The following is a 17,077-nucleotide window of genomic DNA, read 5'->3' as shown; positions in this document are numbered from 1 at the left end:
GCCGCTCTGCGAATAACCAAGAATAGGATTAAATGGGTAAATGAGAGTAAAGTAGCTAATTCGGTTGAAATTCACGACCGAGATGGATGAGACAAGATTAATCTTTGACTACAGAAATTTCCAGACTTTCACCGCTTAAGCTTTTCAATGTTAACGTTCCCAGTTGGGGAGGTAGTTATCCGCCCACCTGCCCAGTTGGCCCAAGTTTTGGACATTCGCGCTTGCCTATCGACAAGAGCCGAAACTTCCAATTGCGTGAGATCTTATCCTTTAGCGCTTAAATTTGGATTCATTAGAATCGAAATGAAACACGTGTCGGCTCATTCCAAAGGGAATACAGCGGTTTCGAAGGGAATAAGAAGTGAAGTACCTATGTTTCTTTCTTTCCAATGGGGGGTTATGCATCTTTGATTTATATTTATGTCTATGCAGTATTTCTACTGACCCCTAACGCCCGACATACATATACATTGAATTTTTACAACGGGATATTTTTACTTGCTAGCGTTTCACTAGCGGTATTTGGCTTCAATACGCCATGCCAAATTTCAAGGGAAGAAATCCTTATATTTTATTACGTGGTGTTTTCAGTCTGAAATGGTATTTTGTGACGCACGACATCTGATAAAAACAGTGATGTTAGAAACCTCCAACATTCAGAACTGCTGATGTTAAAAAGGGCAACCAACCGGCAGCATTTACTGCCCATCTGGTAGTTCTTAATCCAGTAATGGTATTAACTGGTATTAATCGGCATTTCGTAGCTCAAACCTTGGACTTGGTATTCCGCAGTCCGATACGCTAACAACTAGATAATTATTGGTTTAAAATGTATATATGTATGTGTATTTTATAATCTACTTTAGTTTTATACATTTTAAAGACTCCTTAAGAGCCATTTATAAATATATGTTGTTAACATTTTTATCACAGAAAAACATGAACATCGCTATATGACATTAAATCAACCTTATTCAGTTAATTCCTGCTACAGGATAATTCTGATGTTGCCATCTACTTCTATAACAACCCAATGAAGGTTCCGCGAACCAATGTTTATTAATAAAACTCATCCACCCATCATGTATTTCATTTTATTAGCTGCCCCTCTGGTACGGCTCTGTCCACCCTTACTGCTGTAATGGAACTATCTAGGGGCCAGTGAACACCCAACAGGCACATCATAAATCATTTCTGACACCTAAACAACTATAAAAAAAAAAAAGAAACCTAGAGTAACGCACATTAGCACAAATGCCCATGGTCCCCTGAGAGTAAAGATGCGTCAAGTATATATGTCAGAACTATACGCTGTATATTGGAACTCAAGTGACAAAAATATAAGTTTGCTCACACGATTCTTGTGGGAAATGGTTAAGCTGGTGGTCAGCTAAGGACAAAGAAATGTAATGAAGGGTGTGTTTTTGTTTCTGGAGCGACCTCTGAAGGTTTATCATTTCATTCCAGTGGGTTTTCCCTTTTATACGATTCTCAAAGTGCTACCTGTAGACACCTTACCCTTCGCAACCCATCTAATAATAACATAAAGAGTAAAAAACACTATTCTCTTAAATCAACACTTATGTTACTTAATAACTAGTGAAGAAAACATAGCAAGAGTGTGTGCCCTATTTATTTCTATTAGCGATGAGTCATAGCTCAAAAAATGTCTAATCCTGATTTTTTTTCTTTTATAGAGAGAGACATTTTGACTTGAACTAAACTCAAAGCCTTTACCGTGGTTCAGCGGTAAGCTTATAATGGAAAAATGCGGGTTTTGATCCCTTCGAGAGACAGAGCATAGAAAGACCATGGACACAGCGTAAAACAAACAAGCAGGCATTAACCTGATGTATTCGCTTGCTCATAAAACACTAGTGTTTCTTCAACCAATAGAACTGTATTTATCTTAAACAGTTTGTACATATGATCTTGGAAATTTCATGGCGTTGTTCTTTGTTATGTGGGTGTCCGTTTACTAAAATATCGAATTAGCTGATAAAATAATTTATTAAATGCTAAATTGGCTGATAATATATCAGATTAAAATGCTGAGTTAACTGATTTTCCCCCTTGTCAGATTGGTATTTTATTAAATATATATTAGCCTAGTTTAAACTATAAAAAAATGTGCAAAAATAATAATATATCGCACGTGTAGAAAATTAGAAAATATTTACGAAAATTCGCCAGTAAAATCAAAGGCAGCCTTCATTAGTCTCAAAAACTGATATACAATGACAACAATATAAAGTTTTTTCCCTTACCCTAATTAAAGCATTACAGTACAGTAATTGCTATGATTATATTCAGTTGTTACCTACTTTGTTTTTTTTGTGGTAATTATGTTTGTTTCGAATATTCATGTAAAGTCACACAATGATTACATGTGTTAGTAATCATATTATTAGAACCGACAAACTAGAAGAAATTCGATCAGATGATGGAGAACACACTTTACCATTGTTAAATTATAAAATATCTATTAAAAATATTGTAATCTTAAACGAGAGGTGCCCCAGCGCAGGGCGTACACCCGAAGAGGCACTAAAATCGACATTACGATTTGAAGTGAGGCCTGGCATGGCCTAGCGCGTAAGGCGTGCGACTCGTAATCCGAGGGTCGCGGGTTCGTGCCCGCGTCGCGCCAAACATGCTCGCCCTCCCAGCCGTGGGGGCGTTATAATGTGACGGTCAATCCCACTATTCTTTGGTAAAAGAGTATCCCAAGAGTGGGTGGTGATGACTAGCTGCCTTCCCTCTAGTCTTACACTGCTAAATTAGGGACGGCTAGCACAGATAGCCCTCGAGTAGCTTTGTGCGAAATTCCAAAAAAACAAACGATTTGAAGTTTGTTTACTGGGGCCGGAACGCCGAATGTTAACTACGCGCAAAATTGTGGCCTGTGCAAAGTCAAACAGAACAATCTGTCTTAGTTTAACAAAACAACCCCATTCCAAAATCCCTGATATATATATATATATCCCGTTTTACCTTCACTCTAACCGTAATAGAGAAATCCAGCGTTTCTAAATAAACAATTTCTAGTTTTTTTATTTACTGAAAATTAGCGAAATATGTTTCACTCAAGTATTGATTACGCTTCCAAAGTCTAAACTCGACAGACGGGAAAATATGTTTCTTGAACTACATTGTGACACTAAAAAAAATATGTATTTTTTTTTACATTGAATTGTAGAAAATATTCAAAGTTTCATGAATCACACAAACAGGACTATTTTCGTTAATATGAATGTAAGAAATATTTTTAAAGATTTATCTCTGATCTTGATCGTAACAATAGATTTTAAACTATTCTTTTTCCAATATTGTTGAATTGTTGTTAGATTTAAAAAAGAATTGAACCATTGTATATAATTCTTAAGTATGAAACTTTTCTAGTATTCAGTATCCTACGGTAATCAGTCAATTTTTCTTAACACTGTTTTACTGACATTAGGTTGGTATCAGGTTCGATCTAAAGGCATGAAAAACTTCGCTCTAAATTCTCAAGTTAGTTCCAGGGACAGGCCTTCTTTACGAGAGAACGGGGAAAATGTCGTATTCAGAAAGTTGCAATTGTTTTTGGTTGTTTTTATTTTATTTCGCGCAAAGTTGCAAAATGGCTATGTGCGCTAGTCGTCCCTAATTTAGCAGTGTAAGACTAGAGGGAAAGCAGCTAGTCATCACCACCCACCGCCAGCTCTTGGGCTACTCTTTTACCAACGAATAGTGGGAATGACCGTAACATTATAACGCCCCCACGGCTGAAAGGGTGAGCATGTTTGGTGCAATGGGAATTCGAACCCGCGACTTTGAGATTACGAGTCGCGTTGCAGTTGTTAAAATGTGTCTTACTTTTGTAATATATTAATAACTCAATATATATATATATATGAGAGTGTACTTATTATCATGAAAAGGAAAAAAATATATCAAAATAAGTTAATTTTTTCTGGTCCCTAAATTTATCGATACACTTGGTTGGTCATGTTGGTCATATAGCTAACGAATCACTTTTATTTATGTGTTAAATGATCTGGTTAAACAGATCTCTACATTTTAATTAAAATAATTAGAATTACTGAATTGAAAAAAAAAACTTTAGCGTTAGAATCCCTCACGCAGACACAGCGCAAATATACCTTGTATAGCTTTTAGCTAAAACACTCAAACTGTTATGACTTGCTGAGAACTCTTATATAATTCAAGCATATTTAAATTACCAATACATCAGATTGCGAACTATACATGTATCTCAAATACGTGACATGACCTACTGTCGTTAGTGTTAAGTCCAGTACTGACACAAAAAGAATAAACATTTGCTTGAGAACACTTCTGTAAAAAAAAATAAAAAAATACAATTTTCACATCTACATTTAGTTTATAAATTAGATGAACACTTGCACAATTAATTCAATGACTCAAATTCCTTCGTCTGTGAGGGGTATATTGGAGGTACCTAGAACGAGAGAACTCCACTGTACTTGCCACAGGGATACCTGGCTTTTTTTATTATGTTTATTTTAATAAATTACTGCTGTTAAGCACTGCATGTTCTGACATTCAAAACGCTTATAATAATTTATCTTTCTCCAACAGCATAACATGACAGTGAAATTTTACTGCCAATGTAATAGTACTTTGCGAACAAGTTGATGTAACGTAAATAGGGCAACATTAAAGAGACCGTTTCGTACGGAATCTTGACGTATACATGCACGCGAATTATTACTCGTAACAGGAGTTGATGGCTTTTCTTTGGATAGGACATCGACACGCTACATTGAACGAGCCATAAAACGTTATGTAAACTACCTAGATTTTGTCAGAACTGGCACGCGCTTTGTCATTTAGGTGTCCACTGTTTGCTACACGGAATGTCACATGTAAGTAAAAAAAAAATGGGATGACGAATGTCTTTCGAAAATGATAAACTATCTAGAAAAACTTATTGGTCGTTCACTGCACGCGAACCATGCGACTGGAAAAACTAGTCCCACCAAACATATGCTGTCTCGAAAGTCTCGGTACCAGTAAGTTAGGTATTCCTGATGACGTCAAATTACTAAATTTGGAATGACGTCCAACCACAGCCACGTGATTCTATTTAAAACTGTGTGGTTAATGTTATGTTTATTACAATAATTAAAAACAAAGCTAATAATTCCACCAAAATTAATAAGTTAATAATTATAAGAAAAACCACATTCTCAGATGTAACATACAACACCAAGTAAATCATATAAAACATGACTCATGAGATACTTCATGTATATGTATTTACTGTTGTAAATATTGACATTTATGATACAAAGGTGCCTAACTAACATATAAGAAATGCCTTGGCCAGGTGGTTAAGGTGCCTGACTCATAATCCGAGGGTCGCGCGTTCCGATACCCGTCACACCAAATATGCTTGTCCTTTCAGCCCGGGGGGCGTTATAAGGTGACGGTCAACCCCACTATTCGTTCATAAAAGATTAGACTAAGAGTTGGCGGTGCGTGATGATGACTAGTTGCCTTCCCTCTAGTCTCACATTGTTAAATTAGGGACGGCTATCGCACTTAGCCCTCGTGTAGCTTTGCGCGAAATTCAAAAACCAAACCAATTGTCGGCAACACTGAATTACGCCATTTGCAAACGTTATTGTGTCTTGGGTGTGGCCTGAAGCTTAACATACATCTTTATACAATCATGTAATCAAGTGGATGTATACCTTTCTTCTATATTACTAAACACTTTGGTGAGGCACTAACTGATCTACATTTAATAAAATATTGGGATTACGGTCACAGTAGAGCACCACTCCCCACCTTCCAAAAGCTTAGAAACTGGGTTTAGATACCCACGATGTTTCTAGGTGAGGCATTTACTTGATGTTTCTAGGAATATGAAATCGCTATTATAAAAAAAAAAAACAACAGTAACAAAGCTCGAATATAACAAAGAGATCTTCCGTTTTATTTTGGAAATTTGTCTTAAAATCTCAATTACTGAAAACTACGAGTACATGAGATTTTGTGTTTTTTTTTGGATTTCGCGCAAAGCTACACGAGGGCTATCTGCGCTAGCCGTTCGTAATTTAGCAGTGTAAGACTAGAGAGAGGGCCAGCGCCACCTCTTAGGCTACTCTTTTACCAACAAAAAAGTGGAATTAACCGTCATATTATAACGCCCTTATGGGTGAAAGGGCGAGCAGGTTTGGTGTAACATGGATTCGAACCCGCGATCCTTAGGTTACAAGTCCAGTGCCTTAACCACCTGGTCATGCCAGGCCTACATATGATTGCACTTTATATCTGTTGTAACAGATACTGTTCAGGAGAGGGTGTGTTTTGTGTTTCTTTGCAGACGTGGCCATGATGATGTCATTGACATCAGGAGAAAGAACGGCTCACTTGATTAACGGAAGAGAAAGGCGAGAGAAACACGAATCTTAAGACTGACTGATGCTATAATTTGTGTATTACTTTGTGTCACTCTGTGAAGATATTTCACCTGTGTAAGAGTAAACAATGACATAGATTTCTGTATGATGGTTTTTAAGGCTATCGGTTTGAAGTCTTTTGTTTATATATGTAGATTAGCCCTTGACTACTACGGACTTTTAAGTCAGTCCTAGACGTTGCTGGTCTAAATTAAAACATGTCTGTATTTCAAACCTATTAATCACCAGTTTTAATGTAATAACGTGCACGTGTAAATCAGTCCAAGAAGTTACTGGTCTAAATTAAAACATGTCTGTATGCCAAACCTGTTAATTATCAGTCTTAATGTGGTTTACGTGGGTAAATCAGTCCTAGCCGTTGCTGGCTTATTTCAGTGTATGTTTGAATATCTGTCTAATCAAGGTACAAATTCAACTTCTGAGTTTCAAAAGTTACGAGTTGAAAGAGGCGTCTAGGCCACTATTAAGAATTGCCTTTCTATAATGTGATCTGTATTTGTACGGTCTGAAGGACCACACATCTGAATGTTGTAGTAGAGTTTTCCAGTTTACTGTAGTGTATTACAGTACGCAAGAACTAGAAACTAAGGATCTAAGGTTGCGATATTACCTTCAAAAGCAATGCGTCTTTTCGAGTACAACGTAGTCTGGGTTCCCAAGCTAAAGCAGTATACGTTTAATATATATTATACATATTGCTAGGACTTCTAAAAATCATTTGGCTTGTTAGTGCTTCCATGGCAACAGCGCTGTTATTGGAATTTATATAACACTTCCCTCTAAGTTAAATATTGTAGTCACCTATTAACCCTACCCAGTGTAGGTCGGTACGTAACGACATCACTGACGATATACATCAATCAGTGAAATGAAAACGGTTTCATATGAATATGGAAGGGTCAAGGGTCATGCTTCTTTACAAAACTTCCTTTTGAATAAAAATAAACTTCGGAATTTTTATTAGATATCTATTCGATAAATAATGCAAGGCATTTTTCAGATAACAAGGTGGAAAACATGTCTTTTGGAAGGTTATTTATATAAAAAAAAAGGAAGAAAAATTCGTATGTGTGTTTAAATACCACATAAAGTGCCTGTAGAATATATCTGAGCCGTTTTGTTTGTGGTGGGAGAGGTTACAAGTCTATATAATAGTGAACCACACGTAGGATCAAATCTGATCAATCAAATTATAATAAACCCGATGAAACGCTTTCATTTGTTTGTTTAAAGGTTTTCTCGCAAATCCACGCACACACTAAAGGCTACGTGTGCGCAGTCGCCACTAATTTTGAGCTAATAGCCTAAACTGAAGGCAGCTAGTCAACAGTGCATATCGATGACACACGAGCTGCAATTATTTCATATTGGGGGTATGACTGTCGCTTGTATAACGCACTTATGGCTTCGAAGTGCGGAGTGTTGTTTTTGAACCAAAGGGTCATAAAACATGAGCCATTGGATTCACAGTAAGAACACGCGAGCCACTAAGCCAGGTTTAACACTCAAAAGTTTCAACGGTTTCGACAAGGGAAGACGACGGATCCAGCTAGGATTTTGTCGGTTTTATTTGAATTAATTTTATATTTATTTTTATGTATTTCTCTCTTAGCTTATATAGAAACTGTGTGGTGAGAAACATAACGTTTTGTGTTTCATTCAGTGTGGTGTGCAACATATATCATTCCTCGTCTCTTACCGTGTATCACGTACGACTGTTTATCTCCCTACAAGGACACTAACATTTCATTTCTAATAGTCTGCCAAGCAGCCAGTAAGAAAAATGACAAAGTTTTGTTTATTTATTATTATTATTCAGAATGTATGGCACATTATATAAAGAATATTCTAAAATCTTCAATAGGCTTAAGTAATTCCATTCCCCCATCCCTTTAGTTTGTACAAACTATTCAAATCTTGACAAAGCAGGCATTGCAAAGTGTTCTTTTTCCCAATCAGAGATCACCTAAAGTCGATGACTGTACGTGGAACGTTAGGTCAGTGACCCGCAAGGTCATCTTTCAAATGGCTAAGGTCAAGTAAACCAATAAGAGGATTGAGAATGTCCAAACCGTACAACCTACAAGGTGTGGCATTCCTAATAGACAGGCTCCAGGGAAACTGGAGTCTACTGAAAACCAAAATTTAAATCTAGAAATTTGTAGCGATTTTGATAGCTTTTCTGTAAACCATAAAAAGGGTAAAATTATAATAACAATTTTGCAAAAAGGATTTCTATAGACGTGTGTGATATTCGTTCGTCGTGAGAAACGTCTGTCTTCAGGTCTAATTATCTTCGTTTAATTTCAAAATTGTGCATTCCTTCTTCTCTGTTCTTGTTAGCAGAAGTTATTTTACTTTTAATCAACCATGTTACACGAGAAGAAAGTTATGAAGAGTACAGCTCTGGAACACACAACAAAATTGTGGCGTTGAGAAACAAACAACTTTGGGTAGGGAACTTGAGCCGAGCGTCGTCTAGTTATTAGCGTGCGCAGACTCTGAATCTGAGGGCTCATTGTTCGAGTCCTTAAAAACACGCTCCGTAAATATGACGATTTTTTTAGTTGTTGTGAACCGAAAAGTTGCACAGTGGACAATCACTGCACCCCGGGTATCAAAACGTCACTGATTTATCGCTTAGTAGGAGAGAAATGAGTTACAACCAAACCTACATTCAGTGAAACAACAGTAGAATATGTGCTCATTTATAGCTGTAATACACACCTATTTGAGGTGTGTAAATCGTATAGCCTTCATATAGATATGTGTGTGTTTTACTTGGGGCGCTTAGAGGTTCACATACTATTCTTGGGGCGCTCAGAGGTTCACATACTTCTATTCTCTAATATTATACACACACACACACGTTTACATATTTATGTTTCAGAACTTATGAACATACACCTACAGGGACCTAGTGGCACAGTAACATGCCTGTGGATTTACGACTCTAAAATCCGAGATTCGATACCCGTAGTGGACAAGGCACAGATAGCTCGCTGTGTAGCTTTTTGCTTAAATACAAACACCAACCTACAGAAGATAGAACACAGCTCACTGTGACGTTAAGACAGAAGTAATGTTACTACTGTGTTAACAATTATACTGATAAAAGTAACTATAGCCTAACGTTACGGTATATACATTAATATTCAACTGTGATTAGGAGTAGCTATGGTTAAACAACGTCTCGAACCTAGTTCCAAGCTATAAGACAGTCTAAGTCCAGTTCGTATTAGGTAAGCCTGATCGGTTTAGTATTCTCTTAACGAGTCGAGTTCGATCCCTTGTAGTCCTATAACTTAAAACAGAAAATTATATGTATGTATGTATGTATGTGTGTGTTTGTGTACACGTTTTTGTGATAAATAACTCACAATATTTTCGTCCTTTAATGTTGTACGTTAACACACAAAGTGGTATTTATTTATATCAGTATACTGTTAAAAATTAATAAATCTGTATATATCTTTGTATTTACTCTTAAGTGCTGAAAGATATAAGGAGACGTGACTGCCCGTTAGTATTGTATTAAATATTTTAAAAGTGTTTATGGCATTAAGTTATAAAAAACTGCATAAATTACAATTAGCTTGTTTTCTGACGTAAACAAATATTTAAATCCTGTTTTTGTTTGTTTTTTATCCTTACCCTTTAGGTATAAATCTCCCAAAAGCTAGGAAAAAGAAACAATTAGTGCCTTATAAGCAAATGTATTGTTTTGCAGTAAGTTGATTCCGCAGTGCGGAAACAGCAGATAGTCCAATGTGGATTTTCTCAAAGCAAATAAATGTATTTGGGGCTGTGCTCTAACTCATGTTTTTATAAGTGCCAAGCAAATTACACACAGTCCACGTAAATGAACTGAAACGAATGGATGTTAACACTAAACTGCTAGTATATGTTTGTTTTTGAATTTTGCGCAAAGCTACACGAGGGCTCTCTGCGCTAGCCATTCCTAATTTAGCAGTGTAAGACTAGAGGGGAGGCAAGCTAGTCATTGCCACTCACCGCCAACTCTTGGGCTACTCTTTTATCAACAAATAGTGAGATTGTCCGTCACTTTATAATATTCCCACAGCTGAAAGGGCGAGCATGTTTGATGTGACGGAGATTCGAACCCAGGACCCACAGATTACGAATCGAGTACCTTAACCACCTGGCCATGTTGGGACAATTTTCTATGGAACGCATTAACACTGCAAAATGTGGAACTAAATACTTATATATCTTGTGATAGTTAAAATACAAAGACACAAGCTAGTCATCGCAACCCACCGCCAATTTTTGGGCTACTCTTTTAGCAACAAATGGTGGGATCGACCGTCACTTTATAATGCTCCCAGAGCTGAAAGGGCGAGCATGTTTGATGTGACAGGGATTCAAACCCACGACCCTCATATTACGAGTCGAACGCTCTAACCACCTGCCCATGCCAGACCTGCTTGTATACGTAACTGTTAAACAAGCTATTTTACCCACTAAACGTTCCCGGATCACTCATATCACTGCGATTAATAAGCTAGTGTACGCGATCCAAACGTGAAAAGGTTCTCAGAATAGTCTACTGTCACTTGTTCTCACTTGATAAATGCACGTTCAAGCTAACCACCCTCGAGTGTGTAGACGTTTCTCGGAAGTAAGGTTCTCATTAACAGTACAGTTTTAGAGCAAACTCGCACTGCTGTGTCCACTGTGAGGAATTGAACCTTGCATTGTAGCGTCGTAAGTCAGTGAACTGTCCCCCGTGTATTTCAACGGTAAGTAAGATGAACAAGTTTACATCTGTTTGACGCTCGAGTTTTCTTCACATGATAGTTCCCTAAAATTATATTAATGTTCGAATGCCAAGCATTATGAGTGCGGTTCCCAAGTTAAAAAGTTTAACGTTTAAAGAGGGGGTTAATAGCAAAATTAGTCATATTCAGAGCTCTCTGATAACTCATGTAAGTACATAAAAATGTCTTTGTCATGGATATTTGTCACTCAACAATAAATTCGAAATTCACACGCGAATCTCCATTGGAATCCGGAAAAGAATGGAATTCATATGCAAATATAAATTTTAATAGTAAAATTTGGCGATAATAGTTGGTAAAAGTAACGTTGTAAGTTTATCCTGTGACATTTATAATGTGTCTTATAAAATACCTGAAATTTACTTTTAGCCACATTGGCCTTTCTGCTATGTCCACCGCAAGGAATCGAACTACGGATATATACGTTGTAAGTATGTAAACGACCCGGCATGGCCAGGTGGTTAAGGCATTCGACTCTTAATTCGAGGGTCGCGGGTTTGAATCCCTGTCGTACCAAACATGCTCGCCCTTTCAGCCGTGTGGGCGTTATAATGTGACGGTCAATCCCACTCTTCGTTAATAAAAGAGTAGTCCAAGAGTTGGCGGTGGGTGGTGATGACTAGCTGTATTCCATCTAGTCTTACACTGCTAAATTAGGTACTGCTAGCGCAGATAAACCCTCGAGTTGCTTTGCGCGGAATTCAAAACAAATCAAACCTTTGTCTGCCATTGAAATACCAGACAACATCTCGTATTTAATACTTAAAAATATTTTCGCGCTTTTCCTTCCCAGCAAATGTTACTTATTTTTCAGAAATTTTCATGACATCCTAGAATTAGCTGAATAACGTTCAAAACAAACAATGGTTGTCATTTATCTACGAATGCCACTAATGTTTATTACTCTGTATAATATTTATGCCACTACGTAGTTATTTTTCATTAAACCTAAAAATAGTTGTAGTTTGTTATAAAATTATAAGAAGGAACATCTATGCTCTGTCCACTTCGGGTATCGAAACTCGGTTTCTTGAGATATAAGTCTGCAGACATACCACGAATAGGATAGCTGGAGAAGATTGAACTTGTTGCCTTTTGACCTTCAATAACGTAACAAGGTCACTATAACCTTTTTTGTCCATTTGCAAATGTCACATATTATTACTACATTTGAGGATATTCATATACATTCTAATCTGCTAATTTTCCAGCCTGTACGTTTTGATTGGATCTTTATTTGAAGGTGTCGTTTCTTTGTTTTCCATACAGATGGATATTCACATGATAGGCTTAAAATTGTTTTGCGGAATAGTGTAATAAATAAACATGCTAAAGATGTGTTTATTGACCTACAGAAGTAATTAACTGGAATTTAACTATCAGCATTCCTTACAGTTTTCTATTGTGTATGTCACTAAGGTTTGCAACTTGAAGGTACATTCACAAGCATGTCTGGAATATCATTCTAGCTTCGTACCCTTTAAGAGACATTCACACAAAACGTCTCGAATATCATTGTAGCTAAAGTACCCTTTAAGAGACATTCACACGAAAACGTCTCGAATATCATTGTAGCTTCGGTCGCCTCTAAATATTACATTTATTTTATACAAAACCCTTGACACAGGATCCCTAGTCTACGACAATAAGGTGTTCGAACTTGGTCGTTTTTCTTTGTGTTACTCAAATTTTACAGCCAGATATAAATAGTAGAAATAAAAGTAACACAAAACACTGGAACAATATTATACCACGCCCAACGTGGTCAGTGTATTGTAGAAATCTTGTTCTGAGAGACTATGGAATATATAGTATGACCCATTGGTGCGTTGTAGATACCGGTGTGATGTAGAAATAAGAAAAAGAGAGAGCGGCTATCTCGCCACCCAGGGGGCATGTGCAGGAATTTAAATTTGATTAGACACACACGTATTATATATATATATGTATGCCTTATCGACACACGCACGTGCGTAGAGATAAACGCCATTACATTCACCAAAACGACCAAATCCCTATGTGTAGGGTTATTGAGGGCCTGTTGTCCCTGTTTTCCCCTTGTCATGCCTGCCCATGCCACCATCGTAGCTTTAGCAAGTAACCCACCTCGCTGGGTATGCTTGAATATAATAGGGTTGGGCACTTCGTAAGCAGCCCCTGGCGGTGGAGGGTTGAGTTAAAAACGTGTATTCAGCCACAGGCACACAAACATCTCTTGGCTGTTGTTTAACACCCTGATGAACAAAGAGAGAGGTTTATAATGTGGTCATCCTATTCACGAAAACATACGGGTATTTTAGAAACCGGAAAGTTCCCGTGGACTATATAGCCGAGGAATGAAAACCAATTCTTAACACCCCCTCCCCTCATCTTGTCCCCTTATCATACGTTGTAGTCGCAGGTAGTACCTATCACGTTCTAAACAAACCAGCGTGGCCTTATCGGGAAAGGTGATGCCTCACATGTTTTGTCTCAGGGTGAGGCGCGCACTCACGTGAAATGTGAAATCGATACACTCTAGCGAGCCGCACACATCTAGTGCCACATGAAGTGTAGTACGGGACTGTTCGTTGGAAAACTGTTCTGCTAGTAATGGGTGGCTAAAGGGCGATAGCCAGCTACACTATTAGAACCGAGTTTCAACTGAACTTGGGTGTCGAAAATTACACATATACTCTCTGTAGGAGAGAAGAAATAACTTAAAATGGTTACTCAGTTTATCTTGAATAGAGACAACCAGTCCAAGTGAACTATTATATCTTTAAATAAGACGTACAAAACACTCACCAGAAGCTAGATTTGGATCTTTTGTATGTTGAAAGAAAGGTTTCTTTAGATTTCTAGTGTTGTACTTCAATGTAAGTAGGTCTTCCTGCTGTGAAACAGCAACGTTAACTGCTATTAGCGAAGTACTTTGGTAGCTTGACGATCAGTGGTGTCTGTGTTCATCGAAAGATCATTTTGAGGTTAAAACAACTTCAACAACAACAAAAAAAAAACAACATGTCTCCGTGGTGAAACGTCTTGGATGTTCACAGGGTCGTAATCAGAAGATTGCGATACGACACCAAACAAGACTCGCGAAGTTAGTGGCGACATCTGGATACTAAATGAGCCCCTTCTGTGCCGCCACCTCGGAAAAGGAATGTGTTCAATTTCAACCTCACGTTGCGCCAAGATAGAGACAAGTGCTCCACCATTCGTTGCACGCTAGAACAGCAAGGCAGTTGCTTAAAGAGATTCTCTCCTCATCTTAGGCAAACACTGTATAAAGTTTTCACCAAAATAGGACCTGAAAAGGAGTCAGCACCTAGTGTCATGGCCTGCTACTTCTCTAATGAAACTTTGGCTCGTCAGCTGGCTTGGCTTAGTGATTTGTGAGAAGCTATTAATTCACTCGATGTGCAGCGAAAGTTAATGCGGTAAAACCAATAATTACATGTAGTTAGCGCAAAAAAAAAAAATATCCAAAAACTTACTCATACAAGTATGGTATTCTTACGAAAGTGATTTTTTTTTCTCCTGATTTGTTGTTGTTTTAATTTATAGTCTTAAGACAAGGCAAGAATTTTGAAGTGGGAAATTCTTAGAGTTTTCTTTAGGGACGGGAGGAGCTACTAGAGGGGCTGAGCACGCGCATGGCGGGAGGATCAAAGTCGCTGCTGGCGTCTCTCCGATTCACAGAGCCGGTGAAGTTTGCTATTGGTTCTTGTGATCACGTGACGCAACAGAAATGGTCGGATTCCGTTATCAATCCAGAAATGCGCTGGTTGAATGCAAGTGGTGCAAAGAAGCTCGCAGCTGAAATTAGCGACGAAACTTTTACTGCACAATGCCGGAATTTTGGTGAGGATTTTGGTGTCACCGGTGAGATGGAAAACGGATGTGAGAGCGGGTTTATCAACAGCCAGCCGTCCATGGCAGAATTCATGACAGCATTACCTCACATCAATGAATCGTTTCACAGGGGATCTTCGATGAACGGACCGGTCATGCCACCTACACTCTGCCAACTGGAGAATGCCAATCAACTGCATCCAACTCCTGCCGTCTGTTCAGCGACAGGACAATCTCCATCGCCGCCAACCAAGCATCCCGGCTCGGGCAACGGACTCAACGTGTCCATCCCCGAATACCCTTGGATGAAAGAAAAGAAATCCACTCGTAAACAGCACCAGGGTAAGCTGATTTTGTTTTCTTTATTTGTTGTTATTGTTTTGTCCTAGGTGAACAAACACTCCGTGCTTACTTACGATCTCGAATTTCCAATTATCAAACAGACAAGTACCATGACTACAATTCACCACCTTTCTCTCCACGTGCGTAATGAGTGTTTAAGATAAGAGCTTACCTGAGAATACTGTGTTAGTTCGTCAGCCTTTACGTTCATCATCCCACGATGCAAGGTGTGATGGTAACGTCGGTAAGAGGTGAGCGCCACTGGCCGCCGGAGTGAGCAGAGCACCGAGTGAGCATCAATCACTTATCCTGCCCCCGTGACAGTGATCAATCAGGACCTTCGTTCGCGGAGTCACGCCGGGCTTTCTTTTGCCACGGCGTTAGAGATTACAGTTTAGTTATCTTTACGGCGCTTCGTTGGCGAATCTAACTTAGTTAAGCTTTCTACATGCATCTCTGTGTGTGTACACTGTTTACGGTAACAGATGTAATTGACTTAATCGTTAGACGTTAATTAAATTAGGCGTTTTTGTAGAAGGAACAAAACTTTTCTCCCCAAGCAGTCACCGTTGTCAACAATAATAGTTTTCGGGTTTTAGTGTACAGGAATACTTTGTGACAGAAACTGTAATTATGAACGTTGTTTGAAGGTGACGGTGTTTAAATATTCGTATCCGTAACGGATATCGTTTAGTGAACAGTTTCCATATGGTTATGGAGTTGTTTTGTTGACAATGGTTACCTGTTTCTCTTCAGTTATGCGCACGATTCTCGACAATTCTGTTAAGATTCACTAGATAGATATGAGAGAGGTTTTATTACATGGTACGATATATATATATATATATATATATTGAGCAACGTGCATGTAACGCTTACATAATCTGTAAACAAAAAGTCTAGAATAAAATTCTCCTTTTAGAGAACTTATCACAGAGCTCACTGGAATACATCCACGATATCAAATGAATTTAGGCATACATTCAAATGCATGGTTTGAAGGGTGTATTTTTTACGTATTTTCCTTTACTTTAACACAAACGTTTTATTTCCTCTTGTTTTAAAAACGGTGTTGAATTCCCTATTATGAGCCAGTTGACTATTTTCGAAACTTGAAAGTAAAAGCGAATAGTATCATCCACGTCCAGGAGAACATAAGTGATGCTAAAAGGAGCGGAAGTTAGGCTACACAATCATATATTGTTGTCGACCGAAAGACGGTCGGATCCTGGGGAGGGCTGGCTGGTCCAACATCTGTCAGGCCCGAGTAATTAATCTCTGTCTGTGCTCCTTAAAACACCTCGAATCCGAAGTTTGTTTTCTGAAAAATTCAAACAGAACATGTGGCATGACAGAACCCTTTTTATATTAAGTATAATTACTGTCACACTGACGATTTCATGTGAATAGTGTGGTTGTTGAAAGTAACGAAAACAGTTAGGAACTAAAAAGACGAACCTATATAACATGGCTTTCTTAACAATACCACATTTAAAGGTATTTTAAAGAGTTGGGAAAGAACATTTGAAACGATTTACCCGAGTAGTTCTCTTTATAACCTCTTGAGACCCTTCGTATTCAAGTCACAAGGGGCACTTGTTACCGCAGACTTCAGCATGTGTAATACGTACGTATGTCTCC

General features: G+C 38.1%; 1 protein-coding gene across 2 annotated transcripts in view; it reads left to right on the top strand.

Moving 5' to 3' along the window:
* The first annotated feature begins 14,720 nt into the window (after nucleotides 1-14,720).
* The window catches only part of LOC143239023 (uncharacterized), a 78,895-nt gene continuing 76,538 nt past the window's right edge, over nucleotides 14,721-17,077 (top strand). For both annotated transcript variants that reach the window (XR_013020916.1, XM_076479756.1), the window contains exon 1: nucleotides 14,721-15,436. Coding sequence is in view for 1 of the 2 variants with exons in the window: in XM_076479756.1 (XP_076335871.1) it covers nucleotides 14,896-15,436 (541 nt within the window). In the remaining variant the exon portion in view is untranslated. The remainder of the gene's footprint in view (nucleotides 15,437-17,077) is intronic.

The sequence above is a fragment of the Tachypleus tridentatus genome, chromosome 2, assembly GCF_004210375.1.
Source record: "Tachypleus tridentatus isolate NWPU-2018 chromosome 2, ASM421037v1, whole genome shotgun sequence".
Classification (NCBI taxonomy): domain Eukaryota; kingdom Metazoa; phylum Arthropoda; class Merostomata; order Xiphosura; family Limulidae; genus Tachypleus; species Tachypleus tridentatus.
The sequence above is the reverse complement of the archived record's forward strand: the minus strand, read 5'-3'. Positions and strand labels throughout refer to the sequence as shown.